The sequence below is a fragment of the Centropristis striata genome, chromosome 9 (genome assembly GCF_030273125.1).
Source record: "Centropristis striata isolate RG_2023a ecotype Rhode Island chromosome 9, C.striata_1.0, whole genome shotgun sequence".
In the NCBI taxonomy this organism is placed as follows: domain Eukaryota; kingdom Metazoa; phylum Chordata; class Actinopteri; order Perciformes; family Serranidae; genus Centropristis; species Centropristis striata.
In genome coordinates this window covers 14,482,316-14,498,888 of record NC_081525.1, presented here as the reverse complement: position 1 = coordinate 14,498,888, position 16,573 = coordinate 14,482,316, and the positions used below count along the sequence as shown (strand labels likewise).

General features: G+C 35.6%; 1 protein-coding gene across 1 annotated transcript; it reads right to left on the bottom strand.

The window, feature by feature from the left end:
• Positions 1 to 156: 156 nt before the first annotated feature.
• Positions 157 to 15,565, bottom strand: LOC131977961 (divergent protein kinase domain 1A-like). The gene is made up of 5 exons (XM_059341446.1): positions 15,427 to 15,565; positions 2,191 to 2,325; positions 1,952 to 2,059; positions 1,690 to 1,866; positions 157 to 1,169 (listed from the first exon to the last, which is right to left on the bottom strand). The coding sequence occupies exons 1-5, from the start codon at positions 15,478 to 15,480 to the stop codon at positions 357 to 359; spliced, it is 1,287 nt and encodes a 428-aa protein (XP_059197429.1). The 5' UTR covers positions 15,481 to 15,565; the 3' UTR covers positions 157 to 356.
• Between the last annotated feature and the right edge of the window lie 1,008 nt (positions 15,566 to 16,573).

Here is a 16,573-nt window from a genome sequence, read left to right as displayed (position 1 = left end):
TGCAGTCAAAGCACTCGCTTCTGTCCACAGGGGGCGCCAAACAACACTAACATTTCTATGCATCTTCAGTTGTGATTGGGTTGTCAAATTTTACAATCAGTCTTGTACAGTTAAGTAAAATGTATTTCTCAGTTTCAAAAAAATTGCACTTGCTCATTTTGCTCCAGTATATTAAAGTTTCCTTTGATTTATTAAAGTGGTTTTCCTTGACAACTGCTTCAGGATAAAACATCAGTTACACAAATTAAGATGAAAGGGGATCCTATATGTTTCCACAGTGCAAATGTCCAATATTTAATTCAGAAATAAGGGACAGGAATCGGTCTTTGTGCCGCTGTGTATGCTTGCTTATTTTATTACGAGTCTTTTGTATGAGAAATTTTCTTCCATAGCAAAGTCTTGAGATTGTTCAAAATTAGTGAGTGCTCTATTTCCATCTGTTCTGCTGACCCTTTCAGTGCGATGCAAGCGTACAGCTGCTTCTCCAGCTCCTCCCTGACGTCGGACGGGGCTCCTCTCAGGATGTAGTCTTTAAGTGCCTCGCAGGCTTTGGCTAAGTTGGGCCTGGTGACCTCGGGCGTGCAGCGGTGCTTGGTGAGGTCACAGGAAGTGAGGCAGTCTGAGCCGTAGACACAATCCTCGTCCACGTCGCACCGTTGCTGCCTGACATTTTCTTGGAAGATGGCTTCGGGAACAATGTATCGTGCATCCATCACCTTCAGGTCGTGCTGATCGTTGTAGCCGAATCTGGTGGCGCTCACGTCGCACATGAGGAAGCTGCCGAAAGTGCCGTGGAAAACATCTTCCACCAGTTCCAGCAGTCCGATTGAGATCTTGGCCTTGTGCGGCCAAGAGGGAGTGAACCATTGGTCCATGCTGCGGCGCAGCCCGGCAGGAATCCACACCTCGATGATCCACGGTAGACTGATCCCGTACAGGGGAGAATGTGGCACCTTCTCCATCACGTACAGGTCTCCACAGAAGCCCAGCAGTTTGGGAGTGTGCTCTCTGTCCTGCAGGACTAAAGCTAAGAGGAATTCATTGAGCTGCAGCAGAGCCCACGTGGAGCGAGCCTCAGGCAGCGAGATGTGGCCGTCTTTGTTGGAATCTGTTATGGACAATACTTGGGTTGCCAGGTCAGCAAGGTTGGCCTGATCCCCCACTTTAGCCTGTAAAAAAAAAGTGAAGACAAAACAAGGCTTTTAGTAAGATTTGGGTTGGGTATTAGTGAAATGACATGGCTTTATCTACAGGTTCATCTCAATAAATTATTATATCATAAAGTTTAATCAGTAATTCAATTCAAAAAGTGGAAATAACACATCTAAATAAATTAAGGTCCCCCTATGCTACAGGTGAAATGGAACCATACAGACATTCAGCTAAATAATTATACACACAAAAAATATCACACAGGTTTTGAGAATGTTCACAAAAATAAATAAAAATAGAAATAAAATGAACAACATATTGGCTCAGCTACACTTGCAGCTTTAATTTATCTTGTTTAAGAGTTAATTTCTTATTTTAAGTGTTCAACATGCTCATTCCTAGATTTAACAATCTTAATTTAAGAAATCTTGTCAAGTAAAATTATCTGTCCATGCAGCAAGATCATCCCCCTTTTTGCAGTGAACTGCTGCCCGACTGTATTTTATTTGATCTGGTGTTTAAAGAGCGCTTCCTGACCTTTAGGTGGTTGATGATCATCTCTCTGAACTTCTCCACAGAGGTCCCCTTAGTGGGCTTATTGAAGGCCGCAGCCTCCTTCCGGGGCTCCATCTCACTTCCCAAATCATAATGAGGAGCCTCCTCCATCTGGCACTTAATGACTCCCTCCAAATCTCCCCAGCTCCCAGAGTACACCTAAAATAAACAAGATAGGCCTCAGGTGAACTGGATGCAACAACAAGCAGGACCTGGGAGGAGTGTTTGATTTAAAATGACTGACCTGGTTGTTGGGCTTGGCAGTGAAGCACTTCCCCAAGTATAGTGTGCCCTTCTCACACAGGCTGCTGCAGGCTGAGCCGTCAATGACTCCTTTCCTGTATTTGTCACACTGAAAAACACAATGGAAGTATGGGTAAACTGCACAAATAGGACTGGGAAAAGAATATAATCAGGAGTCAAGGATATAGGGCAAGGTCTGGGGGGTCGGTCAATGCATGATGTGAGAAATAAAGTACTCACTATTGAATTTTTGCATTCGTGCCCACGACACAGCTCTGTGTAGGACGAGTACTCTACGTACACTATCCAGCTCCCCACAAACACCGCCAGCCAGGAGAAGAACAGGTACTTCATGTGCAGATAGGAAAATTTGGCCTGTTGGAAACATAAATCAGAATTATTTTTTTTAATCACTTTTTAGGACAAATAAAAGGTTAAAAAGTGGCACAGAACCAAACCAAACGATTCTGTAAGCTCCTATATTAAGGTTCAGAAGTATATTTAGTGTTTTAAATAGAAAGCTGCATTCTTACTCATTACACTGTAAAAAATGTCTGTAGATTTTACGGTGGAAAAACTGCTAAAACATGACAGTAAAAGACCGTAAAATAATAAATGGGTTAATTCAATTTCAGTAACAATGAAACACTGTAATTGTACTATATATCAGCCAAAACAGTATTTTTTACAGTTGTTTTTTTAAAAATACATTACTCCACTGTAAAATACACTGGCACCGTGTTTGTAACAAAAATATACTGTAATATATAAGCCATCACTGTAATTTTTGCATTTATTTTTTGTAAAAATACTTTTTCTCACTGTTAAATGTACTAAACACCAATTCTCTAGCAAAAATACACTGTAATTTTTAATGGTAAAACCATTTATAAAGTATTTTCTTGTCAATTATATGGCGGAACATTGTTTCTTTTTATTTTTTTTATGGTAAAATATGGAATAAAATGACTTTTCTTAAACATGAAATCAACAGTGCTAATATCACTTTACCGTAATAGTAGAAAAAGTTGCACCGTATTTATTTCTGGCAAGTTCTGGCAACCACAGCTGCCGTTTTTTTTTAAAAAAACAACAGTTTATTTTTTTACAGTGTACATTATCTGTGGTGTGGATGTTTCAGTGCATTAAATGGGTCGGGGTGATGTGAGGCCAGCCTCATTAACTGGATTTTACAGATGACACTGTACATTGTAATGGAGATTAATGAGAGGATGAGAGTCATGCTTGTTACTTAAGGCCGGGTTCATCAGTCCCTTCTTTCAAGTGAAAATCACACAGTGTTCCCTCATCATGACATTTTAATTTTTTTTTCTAGGAAAGCAGTAACCTTTGAATTACTCTGAATATTCTTCAAAGCAATGTTAAGTCTCGGGACTTGCACATTATTAGACTAGGAAATAAACAGTATTCAAATCTCTTTCTTAAGTAAAAGTACTAATACCACACTGTGAAATTACTCCACTCCAAGTAAAAGTCCTGCTTTAAAAACGTATATAAGTAAATGTAAAAAAGTATCAGCATCAAAATGTACTTAAAATATCAAAAGTAAAAGTACTCGTTATGCAGAATTCAGTTGGAAAAGAATATTATTTAATTCATCTAATTCAAATCCTTGCAAAGTTTTACATCCATAAATGTAAATTTGCCAAAGTGAAACCTTTCTTTTGTGTTTTATGAAAGAACTGGAGATGTACTTCAAGTCAATATATAATGCTAAAAACAAGAAAGCTATCAAAACTGTGAGATTATGCTCCCACTTCAGTATTTTTGTTTTCATTTAATTTGTCTGTGCTTGTGACCCCTGGCATTTTTTATTTTGTGTATATATATATATATATATATATATAATTATTATTTTACTACTATTATTATTTTCATTTTCATTATTATTTAGTTATTATGTTTCTAAAATATTATTAATGCAATGTTTACCCTGCTCCTTCTGTTACTGCACTACTGCTGTATATGTTCTATAAATTAATTTGAAATAAAGGTTATATTTAAAATAAATAGATAAACAAATGAAAAAAAAGGAGGAGGAGGAGGAGTTTTGTAAACGGTCAATTCGGAGCCGTTTATTTACTCTTAATAAACGGCTCTAGGTCAATTTAGATACTGTCACCTTATAACGTTTCTATGGCAAAAGTTGCCTATTTATTCTGCCCTACAAAGTCTAACTGCAGTAACTACGCAAAAGGTAAAATTGAGGAAAAACTGCTTTGAAGTTTTTTACATGTTTTAACTGGCTGGCCAAATGTTTTATAGCTAGGTAAGTGATATGACTTATTTCTACATGTATTGATGGTGATGTAATTTTTATGCTAGAAAATCATGACGATTTATTTGACCCTTGACCCCAAAAACGTAGTTACTGCATTACTGTAAAATGTTCTAATAGTGATGCAAAACCAGAGTGCAGTAACTACAGTGTTGTTGTCTTCTTTCAGCTTTTTTAATTTGGTTTTTTTGTGAATAAACATTTTCAAATTGATTTTGTTATAAGTGTATTTAAAAGTGTTGAACAACTCTATTCAAAGACTTGTGTATTTAAGACTTAAAATTATAAAGAAATGTTATAAATATTTTAGTCTTAATATAATTTTATCTCACTTTTTTGCTAAATCACTATCTAGATATTAATTTCCCTTTCAAAATCAACTTATAATTTCTATAATTTTTATGTTTGAATTAGTATATATATCCAAAGCAGACTGTGGTAAGTGCAATTACTGCTTGGTTTTGAGTTGGATTTTGTGATTTTTAATAATAATAATAATAATAATAATTATTATTATTATTATTATTATTATTATTATTATTTTAATTATTTCTCTGAAATAAAGCAAAATTGAAATCTAAAACTTTGTTACAAGATAAAACAGACATCAGGGAGTTCATTTTAGTTACAACTTGATTTTGACCAAAAATGTAGTTACTGCAGTTAGACTTTGTAGGGCAGTATTATCCAGCAAATCTCTATAAAATGATATCTGTATAAAAATAAAGAATCAGTAGGCAACAGGCCAAGGTTTGGTATTAGAAGTGTTCCGGTTTCTGTTTGTAGTTATGTGGAGAGAAAAACAAGATTACAACATAAAAGTCAATAAAGTAATCTTTTAGTGTATGATTATAATAAAGTAGTTTGTCCTATGAGCGAGGGAACGGGCCAGTGGGATACAAATGAGCTCCAAACTGAGTTGTACCACTGAGTACATCATTAATGCAATTGCTTCTAAATAGGTGCTCAGTAATTAACAGTAAATGCTGTTTGTGGTCTGGCACAACAGCGGAACATTAAGAGCGACTCCAGACTCATTATCTTGTCATTTGATTTTCTTTCTAATTCCCCAGCTGATAAATACAGTCTGCTTGAATCAATAATGGCATTCCTCCAACTGGAGAACATTAGTATATAATGACAGAGTTTTTAGCAGTCCTACTATTAATGATCCGTGCACTCAGTGCTCGACAGTGATGGACTCTCCCTGTATCCACCCTCTGCCCCTTTCACTTCTAATTTTCTTTATTGGCCTAGTGTCTCTATCTCCCCCACCCCCTACTTCTACTTTTCCCTTTCTGTAACACTGTGATTCATCCTCCTCTGGGATCTCTCTGACCCAACTTTACAGTTTAACACAAAATAGCTTGACGGTCACTCTGCTCTTTCCCCATACACTCAACCTAATAAAATTCAAACTTAGAAGCACAAAATGTGAGGGTTTTTTTTTTCAGTATTGACAAGAGATTGCATTTGTATCTGTCTCTAAATGGATCTTACATCCATTTTCTGCTTTTGACACCACAGATAACACAGAAATCAAGCTTTCAGACAGCCTCTATATGTCACTCTGTGATCTAATTTTTCTCCATGTAGTAATCTCATGTTAGTCTATATTATCCAGAAAAAAGCTTGTCAGTATGTTTCTCTGCCATTGCCACCAGGCCATTAGCTTCCAGTGACGACATTATCAGTTAAGAAAATCTTTGAAAAATCTATATTTTTGTGACATAAAAAACAGAATCATGTTCCTCTTTAAATGCTTTTAAGACCAAGCTTAAAAAATCCCTATAGATGTTCTACACCTTTGTATTATTTGTTTTGTTTATATTTTGTTTGTATTTTTTATTTTCATCTAGCTATGTAATTTAAGTAAAGTAGAGTTATTTATAGGTTTAAGAGGGAGGGTCGCATATAAGTCCTTTGGGCTTTTTGATCTTTCCTGCATTTTTTTAACTGTTTCTTGTGCTGTTCTTTCTTTATGATTGTATGTTTTTTAAGTGCAAACAACAATAAAAAGATCACTACTTCAATAACATATTATAATTCTTGTTTCATTGCTATGTTGTGCCTTTGTTTTGTTTTTCTAGTTTCTTGCTCTGTATGATTCTATGTTCCTTGTTCTTTTTATTTTTATGTTATATTAGGGAATCCCACTATTCAAGCCCCATGAGGGTTTTTTATTGTTATTATGTTATTTTCTTTCTTTAAAAACTGTGCCAAATAAATCAAATCAAAAAGATGTCATGTTTTCACTATTTCTGATAATTTCTTTATTATTTATTCTCTCAGAGAATTTAGTTACACAAGAATTGTGTCCTAAGGGTAAAAAAATGACCCACCATTATTAAATCTCTAATATAAAGCAGTTTCTTTGAATTACAAACCCCAAATCTTCATAAAGTTTTTCTATCTTAACAGTTCAGTTCAAACTGAAGTGAAACAATGACAAACTTCTTTGGCGTTATAGTTATATGGTCTTATATGATACAATAAGGACATTGGCTATAATACTCATCTTCTCTCATTTGTCAATCATTGCCCCCAACCACCATGTGTATAAACAACAACAGTTAATAAAATGATAACCTTTAAACCAAAATAAAGATCATTTAGGTTGTTTTTGTCCTCTGTTCAACATAGTGGTGGATCAATTTGGACCCTTAAGACAACTAAAGGGTTAAATAAATACACTGCAAAAAAAGGGGTGTCTAAAAACAAGATAAAAACACTAAATCTGAGGGAAATGATCTTGCTGCATGGACAGATAATTTCACTTGACAAGATTTCTTAAATTTAGATTATTAAATCAAGAAATAAGCATGTTTTATGCTTAAAATAAGAAATTAACTCTTAAAACAAGATAAACTAAAGCTGCAAGCAGCGATGAACTGGCCCGAGCAGAATGCACTGCAAATTATGTTTCTTACCAAGACAAAAAAACTAGATAATTTATCTTGTTTTAAGAGTTCATTTCTTATTTTAAGCGTTCAACATGCTTATTAATGCTTATTTCAAGAAATCTTCAAGTCAAGTGAAATTATCTGTCCAGGCAGAAAGATAATTTCCCTCAGATTTAGTGTTTTTATCTTTTTTTTAGACACCCCTTTTTGCAGTGTATGTTTACTTTTTTGGCCACTTGGGGGCCTTTTTGTTTGCATCTCCATAACATATATCAAAATTGTGACTTTAATTTGTTCAGGAAATATGGTCAGAACAAGTTAAATGCAATACAGGACAAACTATTAACAGATTAGAGTTGTTAAATGGGTTTAAATTTAGCCTCATCGCAAAAAATAAACTTTTTGAAATTAGGTACTTTTTCACATTTCTTCTTTCACATTTTAAAGTGTTACATGGGTGTCACCATTGGTTCTTATGGGTTAACTTCTCCCATTGGATTAGTCTCCTGACGGGGCATGGCAGTGGAAAAAATATACTTGACACATATTAAAAAGATACAGGAAATGGCCCTTCAGTGAACTATCTTGTTTGTGAATTGTCCATATACTTATAACACTACGCTGACTGCACCTGTATTCATGTGTGTGTAGGTGGTGTAAAACTTGTTTGTGAGAGCTGATGCTGCAGTTAGAAACCACTGATGTGAGCACGGAATCAAAACAGAACAATTGTGGGCTCTAAAAACAAAACTTAAGTTTAAAAAAAGAAGGTGCAGATGTTCCATAGAGCCGTTGGAAACTCGTCATGAGAATTTCCTGTGGGGTGAGTAACCAACAAGGTTAATATAGTTAACGAAAACTAACAAAATAACAAAAACTAGAATTGAAAAAACATTTTCGTTAACTGAAATAAAAATAAATAATAGAGTTTTTGAAAAAACAATAACTAACTGAAACTTTATTTTGTGGTTACAAAACTAACTAAAATTATAGTGAAAATGTCCTTCGTTTTCGTCTTTGTCAACTTTTTTTCATACATAAACCTTTTGGTTGAAATGAAATCTATTTGATCTATCTGGTTTTATGACTTAATAAACTTATTGTGGCTGAGATTGATCAGACAAATAATATATATAAAGGCTTTGACTTTTATTAATCTGGCACCCAACAAATACCCCATTACAAAAAACTGAAACTAATCAAAACTAAACTAAAACTAAAGCATTTTCAAAGAAATAAAAATGAATTAAAACGGGCAAACTCACTCTAAAAACAAATTAAAAGTAACTGAATTTGAAAAAAAAAAAACACAATGAAACTAAAACTAATGAAAAAATACAAAACTATAAGCAACTTTGTTCACAATTTACTCAGTGATTTCATAAAGGTGTTAATATAAAATGTTAGTGCAGCTTTAAAGTGAACTGTTTGGGCATTAAATGAAATCAATTCAAATATTCAATTAAAGGGATTTTATATTTATGGAAATATATTCTTGCAGTGCGGAGAAGGCTTTTAAAAATGTAAAGAAATTAGAATTAACGGAAAACATAAGTTAACAGTTAAATTAAGTAATAAAAATAATCATCAGAATGCTCAGTTCGAAGCAAATAAAGCAACTAAACTCCTTTGTTCTGTGAGGCAAACTCATGACTTTTTGTGAAAGGAGTCTGATTATTTTTAAGAGAGTGTAGATAATTGCTTTATTTCCCCCTGTTTAAACTTAAACTGTACTGTCTGATGGCAGATAAAGCACTGAAAATATTCTATAGCATACACTTAAACTGATTTTTTTCACTCGTAGCTGAAATATTTTTTGCTTACATTACAGGACATTGCTTCTGGTTCCTCTGTCTGTACTTCTGCCTGCTTTTCCAAACTGGGGGCCTGAGCGTACGTCAAACAACTCCACTAAAAAACCCTATCCCTTTAATTAAGAGTGTACAAAAATCACACGTTGTATACTTTAATTCATTTTCTAACCGTTGCTTTGAATGTAATAAGCCCCATTGACGGATGCCTAAATAATGAACATACAAATCATCTTAGAAACACCCCACAGAAATGTGTTGAACTTATAGATCTGTTTCTATTTTCACGACTTATGTGTGACACTGCCCAACCGCAATCTCCAATACTTAATGACTTATTTGTTAAAAGACTTTACTTCTTTTTCTTTTTAACTAAAACTAGACTAAAACCTTTTTGACTTTTCGTCGCCTAAAACTGGACTAAAACTATAGAAGTGACTAAAATTTGACTAAAACTAATAGGCATTTTAGTCCAAAAGAAATCTAAGATGGTTGTTAAAAACAACACTGCACAGAAATAATGATCCAGTTATCAATGACAAGCTATTTAACTAATGCTATTTAAATAAGATTTCTGCTGCTTTATTTATCGATTGGTTGCTTACAAATCTGACCATGCAGACCCACAGCAAATGTAACAGCAGTGACCACACAAGTTACTGCCGGTACCTCCTATTGATTTTTCCGTAGGTGAAATGCATCAACAGCAAAAGCATTATGGAAATAACACTCTACGGGGAAACCAATGTATGATTGGCCTCCTTCTAATCAATAATTTGTGGCTTTCATTTCAACTCTGGCCGATGCATTTCTATCTCTGAGGTTATGTATTGACCCTTTGTGAAGGGAGAGAGTTACACAAACATGGCTAATGAGGTGATATTGATTGTGGCTGCTGTGACAGCTATTAATTAGAGACTGACTGGGAGCTGTGGCCATGTGCTGAGGTGGGCGGAAATAAATGGTCTGCCTTGATCTGGTTCAAGTCCTCCCTCTGCACCCTCCCACAGCCTGATCCATTTTTAACCCCTGAAAACTCTGTTACATACAAAGAACCAAGGAACCTGGTCTCACAGGAATCCGTGAAATAGCCACGGATTTGCTTAACTCAAAATCCGTGGAATAGCCACGGAATCACTCAAATTTCCGTGAAACTGACACGGATTTCGCTACAATGCAAGTTAATGACAGTCATATCCCGTGGCTATTCCATGAATATTTTTTCCGATTGGTTTTTGTCCAAGTCACGTGACTTTCATGGTTCTGGCGGTCAGAACAAAAAACATGGCGGACAGTTCTCTCATTTTTTTGTGAAAAAATCAATATTTTGACTTAGTTTCTGCATAAAAATGGATTTTGATCACATTTCTAGCAAGAAATATATGTTTTATTTTCTAAATTTCACTCAGTGAATGTACATAATCACTTTGTATGTTGGAATAGCCACGGGATATGACTGTCATTAACTTGCATTGTAGCGAAATCTGTGTCAGTTTCACAGAAATTTGAGTGATTCCGTGGCTATTCCACGGATTTTGAGTTAAGCGAATCCGTGGCTATTTCACAGATTTCTGTGAGACCATGTTGGAACCAAGTATACTGAACACTTACTAACTGATGTTGAACTACTGAGGCAGAGAGAGGAGATTAAAGCTGATCAAGAGCAGCACATTACTGTTCTGACACTTGTTTTTTTTGCTGCCTGCACACCATTCATCCATTATGTATGATTATAAAGCTATCCCTCAGAGGTTGCCGGTTAATGGGCTGCCGTGCAGAGCGAGAAAGACGTGAAAACAGAGAAACAACAAGATGGATGGGGCCAGAGGAGTGAATAACAGCATGTATCTGTGAATTTGTCTGATATTACTGACAAAATATTTAAAAGAAAACAGCCACAGCATGTGCATGAAATGTCGGAGAAAAGGAGAGAGTTATGCACCAGGAGCAGCCCAGCATGACTCTCTTGTCACAGACTCTCTGAAGGGAAAAAGGATGCCACACTCTCTGCACAGACACCACAAAGATCTGACTCATCAGAGTCCAGACAGCAGGCAACCCCCCGCCACATGCACACACACACACACACACACACACACACACACACACACACACACACGCACCACCTCCTCCACCCACACTCACACGAAGCACCAATTTCCATGCTGACTCAATACTGCGACATTAATGTGAACATAACTTCATCAGCAGTTGTTCTGTTTGTCATGATGGTGTTAATCTAACAGGAGCATGGTGTGCTCACAATAATAAACACAGGCAAGGACTGCAGCTTCCTGTCAGGGGAACCCCCCTCCAAGGTCTGAACCAACAAGTAATGTGCTAAAATATTCCAGTCAGGCTGTGGAAGATTTATCTCCATCATGCATCTGGTCTGATTCAGCAGCATCTCAGTTTATAAGTGATGGGGTTTATTTATATATACTCATACTCATATCAGTCAGATGCTGTGTTGACCAAAGTGGAGTCCATCTATTTATTGAAAATACACATGTTTTATTTACAGTATTGACTTTATATATATATATATATATGTGTGTGTGTGTGTGTGTGTGTGTGTGTGTGTCGACAAGCTGAGAAAGCCAGTTGAAAGTGTAATCATAGGAGCTTTCACAGTGTGCAATTTATGTTTCTAGACCATTTTTAAAATGTGAATTTTCTTTCTACAATGAAAACTTACCATTTTTAATATACATGCAAAAAGACTGTTTTGCAGTTTTATTATTTTTCTGCTGTTTTTGTGTGTATAAATGGTATTTTAAAAATGGTACATTTCCATAGACACCTGTGTCTTTTGTTTGTATTTTCGGCAGCTTCATACTTTAATTAAAATAAAATGACAAATTTTGTGTTGACAAAAAGGAGCCATGCATGTGATGTAAGGACTGACTGAAAGATGCTGAACAGAGACAGAATTTAATGCATAGGAAGTTGAGAAATTTGAAACAAAATATCCTGGATTTCAGAGGTTTAATAACCAAGTCATTTATCTCCATCTCTTGCACTGCTGCCAGGGTTTTGTTCCATATTAATATGCAGAAGAGGTTATAATAGGCCCAACAAAGTGTCAACACTTGTCAGTTTGTGCAACTCATTTGTGACTGGAAATTAAAGGTCAACATAGTGTGCTGCTGACATTATTATAACTTTTAAGTTATATAAGTGGTGGAAGTAGCCACCATGACGTCACCCAATGCTTGGTGAACTCTGGTTTTGAAGCCTCTAGTTTGGCATTTTGGCCATCGCCATCTTGGTTTTTAGCCGTCGCCATATTTATTTATTTTTTGCAACCAGCATATCGTCACCCTGTTAAAATAATCGCCTAACTCATTTTTTCAAGTTTTGCAGGAAACACAAAAAACTTCACCAAAAGTGTATCATATGACATTTATTGATAATTTCACTCAAAAAGGATGTAACAAAGGATGGCTATTGGCATAGTAATAACACTGTGTGTAAATGATGTAACTTAAGAGAAATAAATGACTTTGGCAATTTTTTTAACATGCCTTTGTGACTTAAACAAGATATGGTAACACTTTATTTTGAAGGTGTCTACATAAGAGTGACACAAGCCTGTCAGAAACATGACATGACAAGTATCATGAGCATTAATGTTACTTAAGTCACACACTTGACATTGGCCATTATCTTAAAGGGGTAAAATCACATGATCTGATCAACTGAGGATGTCGGCGATTTTACCATAGGTGGCTATGAGGAGATGATTTAGGCAAAAAAAAAACAATTTTGACAAAAAATGATGTAGGCGATTATTTTAACAGTGTGACGACATGCAAAGAACAAACTGGTAGCTGGAATGATGCCTTGTCAGTAGCTGGCTGCTTAGAGTGTCTTTTATCCAACCGAACAATGAACAAGATATTTTTAAGCTACCAATATCTTAGTCTACTTTGATGAAGTGAAAACACACTGTGAAAGGGTCCAAGTAAGACAAAAAACAAACCGTTTTCTTCTATTTAGTCCAAATGGGACCATAATTTACAAAATAAACATGATGTGGTATTGAAGAAGACTTGAAACTGGTGATGGAGACCACAAACTCTTTATGTCAATGTTTATTGAGGTAATAAATCATGAAGTAGGGTCATATCCCTATTGACTTTCATGCAAACAGGCTCAGTTTTGCTACCAGTTAAGTCGCCCCCTGCTGGCCATTAATCAAATGACATTTCAGGGCATGTCCAGAAACGAATAAAATAGAGACGAATACCATATAAAAATACCATATAAAATGTAATCTACCACATGAACACAAGCACACATGTGATAAAACTACTGCAGACTTAAAATAGAAATGAAAATAATATAATACTAATAATACTAACCATTGCCTGGTAATTTGTTGAAATATCAAATAGATAATAAATATAAATATTATATAATAATAATAATAATAATGCTAGTATATCATAAATTGCATTCCAAAAGGTTAATTTTATTATTATTTGTTATATATTAATGAAAATGAGTCGCAATCGATGACACTGTACATAACATCAGCTTGACTCATGGACACTAAGGATTTCATTTGGGATTACATGCTTTTTTTATTTTTAGATTTATGATTACAGTCATCTGACTCCATCTAAATGAGCCCATTTATTAATTGTCTAAATGCCAGTCACAGTATTCCACATCATCTAAAGAGGACTGTACTAGAGCCACACCCCCAGTTTCAACAAGAGGAAATGCAAAACACATTTAAGTCATATTGGTAAATTTCATTATTCTTGTTCAAACTGTCTATTTTAACATGACATGTTATATTATTTATACATGGGTCCATGATGTGATCTAATCCATTGTCAGTTGCTGTAACTAGTATTTTATCCCATAAAAATCTGATATCTATATACAGGAAAACAAAAGTGAACTAAAATGAGAAAAAAATACAATCCACGTTTTTGGTATATAACACATTTTACATAATTTGTCAAAACTTTAGAAAAAAATGGTTGTTTTAAGAATATGTTCTGCTCAATATTGACGGAATGTGTAAATGTAGAAATTATCACAAATATGGTTTTTAAAATGAAGTAATTAAATGTATAAGTCCACCTAAATACACTATGGTTGGAAAAAGTTATATATATATATATATATATATATATATATATATATATATATATATATACATCATGATAGGGTTTTGAAAGTAAAAAAAAAGATTCAAAATCACATTTATGGACTAAAGGACTAAAAAAACACAAAATGACAACAAAAAAAAGACACAAATGACCAAAAAAGACACAAAATGACACGAAAAGACGTGAAAATGATTAAAAAAGGGAGAAAATAGCCCTATAAGACTCCATAGAGTTAATCAAACACACTTTGGTTTTGTACTATCTGTGCGGGATAAAATAGATCTAAAAGACAAACATTATCTGCACAGCAACAAAACCAACATTTCCAGCCTTCAGGACCTGTCAGTTTTTGTATTTCAGTGGAAATAGCTTCTCTCTGAGGATCACTAAATGACACTTCTTAAGTTGTCACTGGAAGGCTGAGGTGGCCTAGAAAACTGAGCGATGCTGGTGGCTGTCCCCTGAGACTGGCTGTTTCTCCCTCTATTCACTGACAGTTTTTGTCTCTAACATGCAAAAGGCACCGACGGGAAAAACACAACAGCAGCAGAGATGAGACGATAATATTCAACCACAATGAGTTATGCAAAAGGCTGCATCATGTGTCAGTGGCACGAGGAAGCAGCTACATATTCAGAGAGATTCATCTGATCATGGTACTTTCTATTAATGATTAATGACTCTGTGGCTCATATGTGGGTTTTTGAGACCTCCACATGTCCTTGAGGGGCTTCCCTAGCAGAGTTTAATTTTACTTATGAGGAAAGCCACTGTGGACTTCACCTAATTCTACTCACACCAGACTGTTACATAATGTTCTTCAACATCTTCCAAGATGAGGATAACCAGGGCAGCCCCCATGTCAAATAGCCTACAGGTCTATGATTTCATGTTTATTTTCATGAATGGGAATGTTTTATCCAAGCGAGAATGCATTTCTTGACACAAACTCCTCTGTGAATGACTTATGTAATGCAAGGTGATGGTAAAGTTTTGCAGCCTCTTTTGAATGTACCAGCTAGATGTATCACGGTCGTGGTTGCTACAGCAACGGGGATCAGGAGGATGGTTGATTCCTGTCGAGCCGTCGAGCATCAAGTGATTCAGTGTGGAGAAAAAAAAACCCTCTACAGTCATGCCTGCAAATTCCCACCAATGCATATGCAATATGAAGGTCAAATAATAAAGTATAAAAGGCTATAATATAGGAATCACTCGCATTTCCGCAGCTATCTCCCGGTATATCTAAGTGCACACACACATATACATACACACAGAGCCGGGTAGATTCCCAGTTGCACGTTGGAGTGAAGAGGGATTTCCCAGAAGCTTACCTGGATGTACAGAGGCTTTCTGAAGAACCCCCATGGAAACAGACCTCTTGCCATGGCAGATGAGGAACATCTCACAGAAGCTGTTGAAGGGAAGAAAATCGGCGCACACTTCACACGGTCTCAGGCAACGCCTCTGAGACTAACCCCTGGAAATGTTCCACATATGAAACATGACTAATTCTGTCGGCGGCAGCACCGGGAACGTGTGTTTGGATGGTGCGTCGCGGCACACTGAGCTGCGCCGTCGACTGCAGAGAAGTGAGTCTCATATTGGCCATGATCACTTCTGGGGCGTTTGGACCAATTACAGCCCGAGGATGGGTAACAGTTTGTAACCTCCCGTGGTTCGTGTGATGATATCGCTTGGATACTGAGTATACAGGCGTGCTGGGGTTTCTAACAACAATCTTCTATCAATCTTTCTAATAAAAGTGCAAAACATGCAAAAATATATCCATTTATTTTCGTGTTGGATACATGTAAAACATGCAGAAAAATTTATAATCATAACAATGTGCATGAATTGCATGTGAAAGTAGGTAATTGCTTGAGAAATTACAGCTGTAGGCTATTTATTGCATTCTAATTGTTTGTTCTCATTATCGTCATGCTAAAGGCTTCATTTCAGTCTTTACAGCATGCCATTAAACATTTCATTAAAGCTGCAGTACGCAATTTTTTACACTAACAACTTTGTATGGTTGAATACAATATGTCACACATACAGTTATCAATGTGAGATGGATCTTATTATGTTTGACCCGTATAAATAATGGACATAGTCACAGTGACGTCACCTGTTGGTTTGTAACCTCCCGTGGTTCATGTAATGATATCGCTTGGATACTGAGTACAGGCGTGCTGGGGTTTCTAACAAAAATCTTCTATCAATCTTTCTAACAAAAGTGCAAAACATGCAAAAATATATCAATTTTTTCATGTGGGAAACATGTAAAACATGAAGAAAAATGTATAATTACAACAATGTGAAATTACCCAAATGGGCATAAATTGCCTGTGAAAGTAGCCTAGGTAATTTCTTGAGAAATTACAGCTGTAGGCTATTTATTGCATGCTAGTTGTTTGTTCTCATTATCGTCATGCTAAATGCTTCTTTTCAGTCTTTACAGATTCCATTAAACATTCT

Excerpts from the sequence above, each read along its gene's own strand:
- LOC131977961 (XM_059341446.1), bottom strand. The coding sequence starts at position 15,480 with ATGGCAAGAGGTCTGTTTCCATGGGGGTTCTTCAGAAAGCCTCTGTAC. Across the intron at positions 2,326-15,426 it reads GAAAGCCTCTGTACATCCAG|GCCAAATTTTCCTATCTGCA; the intron begins GTAAGCTTCTGG and ends TGTTTCCAACAG. Across the intron at positions 1,867-1,951 it reads CTGCCAAGCCCAACAACCAG|GTGTACTCTGGGAGCTGGGG; the intron begins GTCAGTCATTTT and ends TGTTTATTTTAG.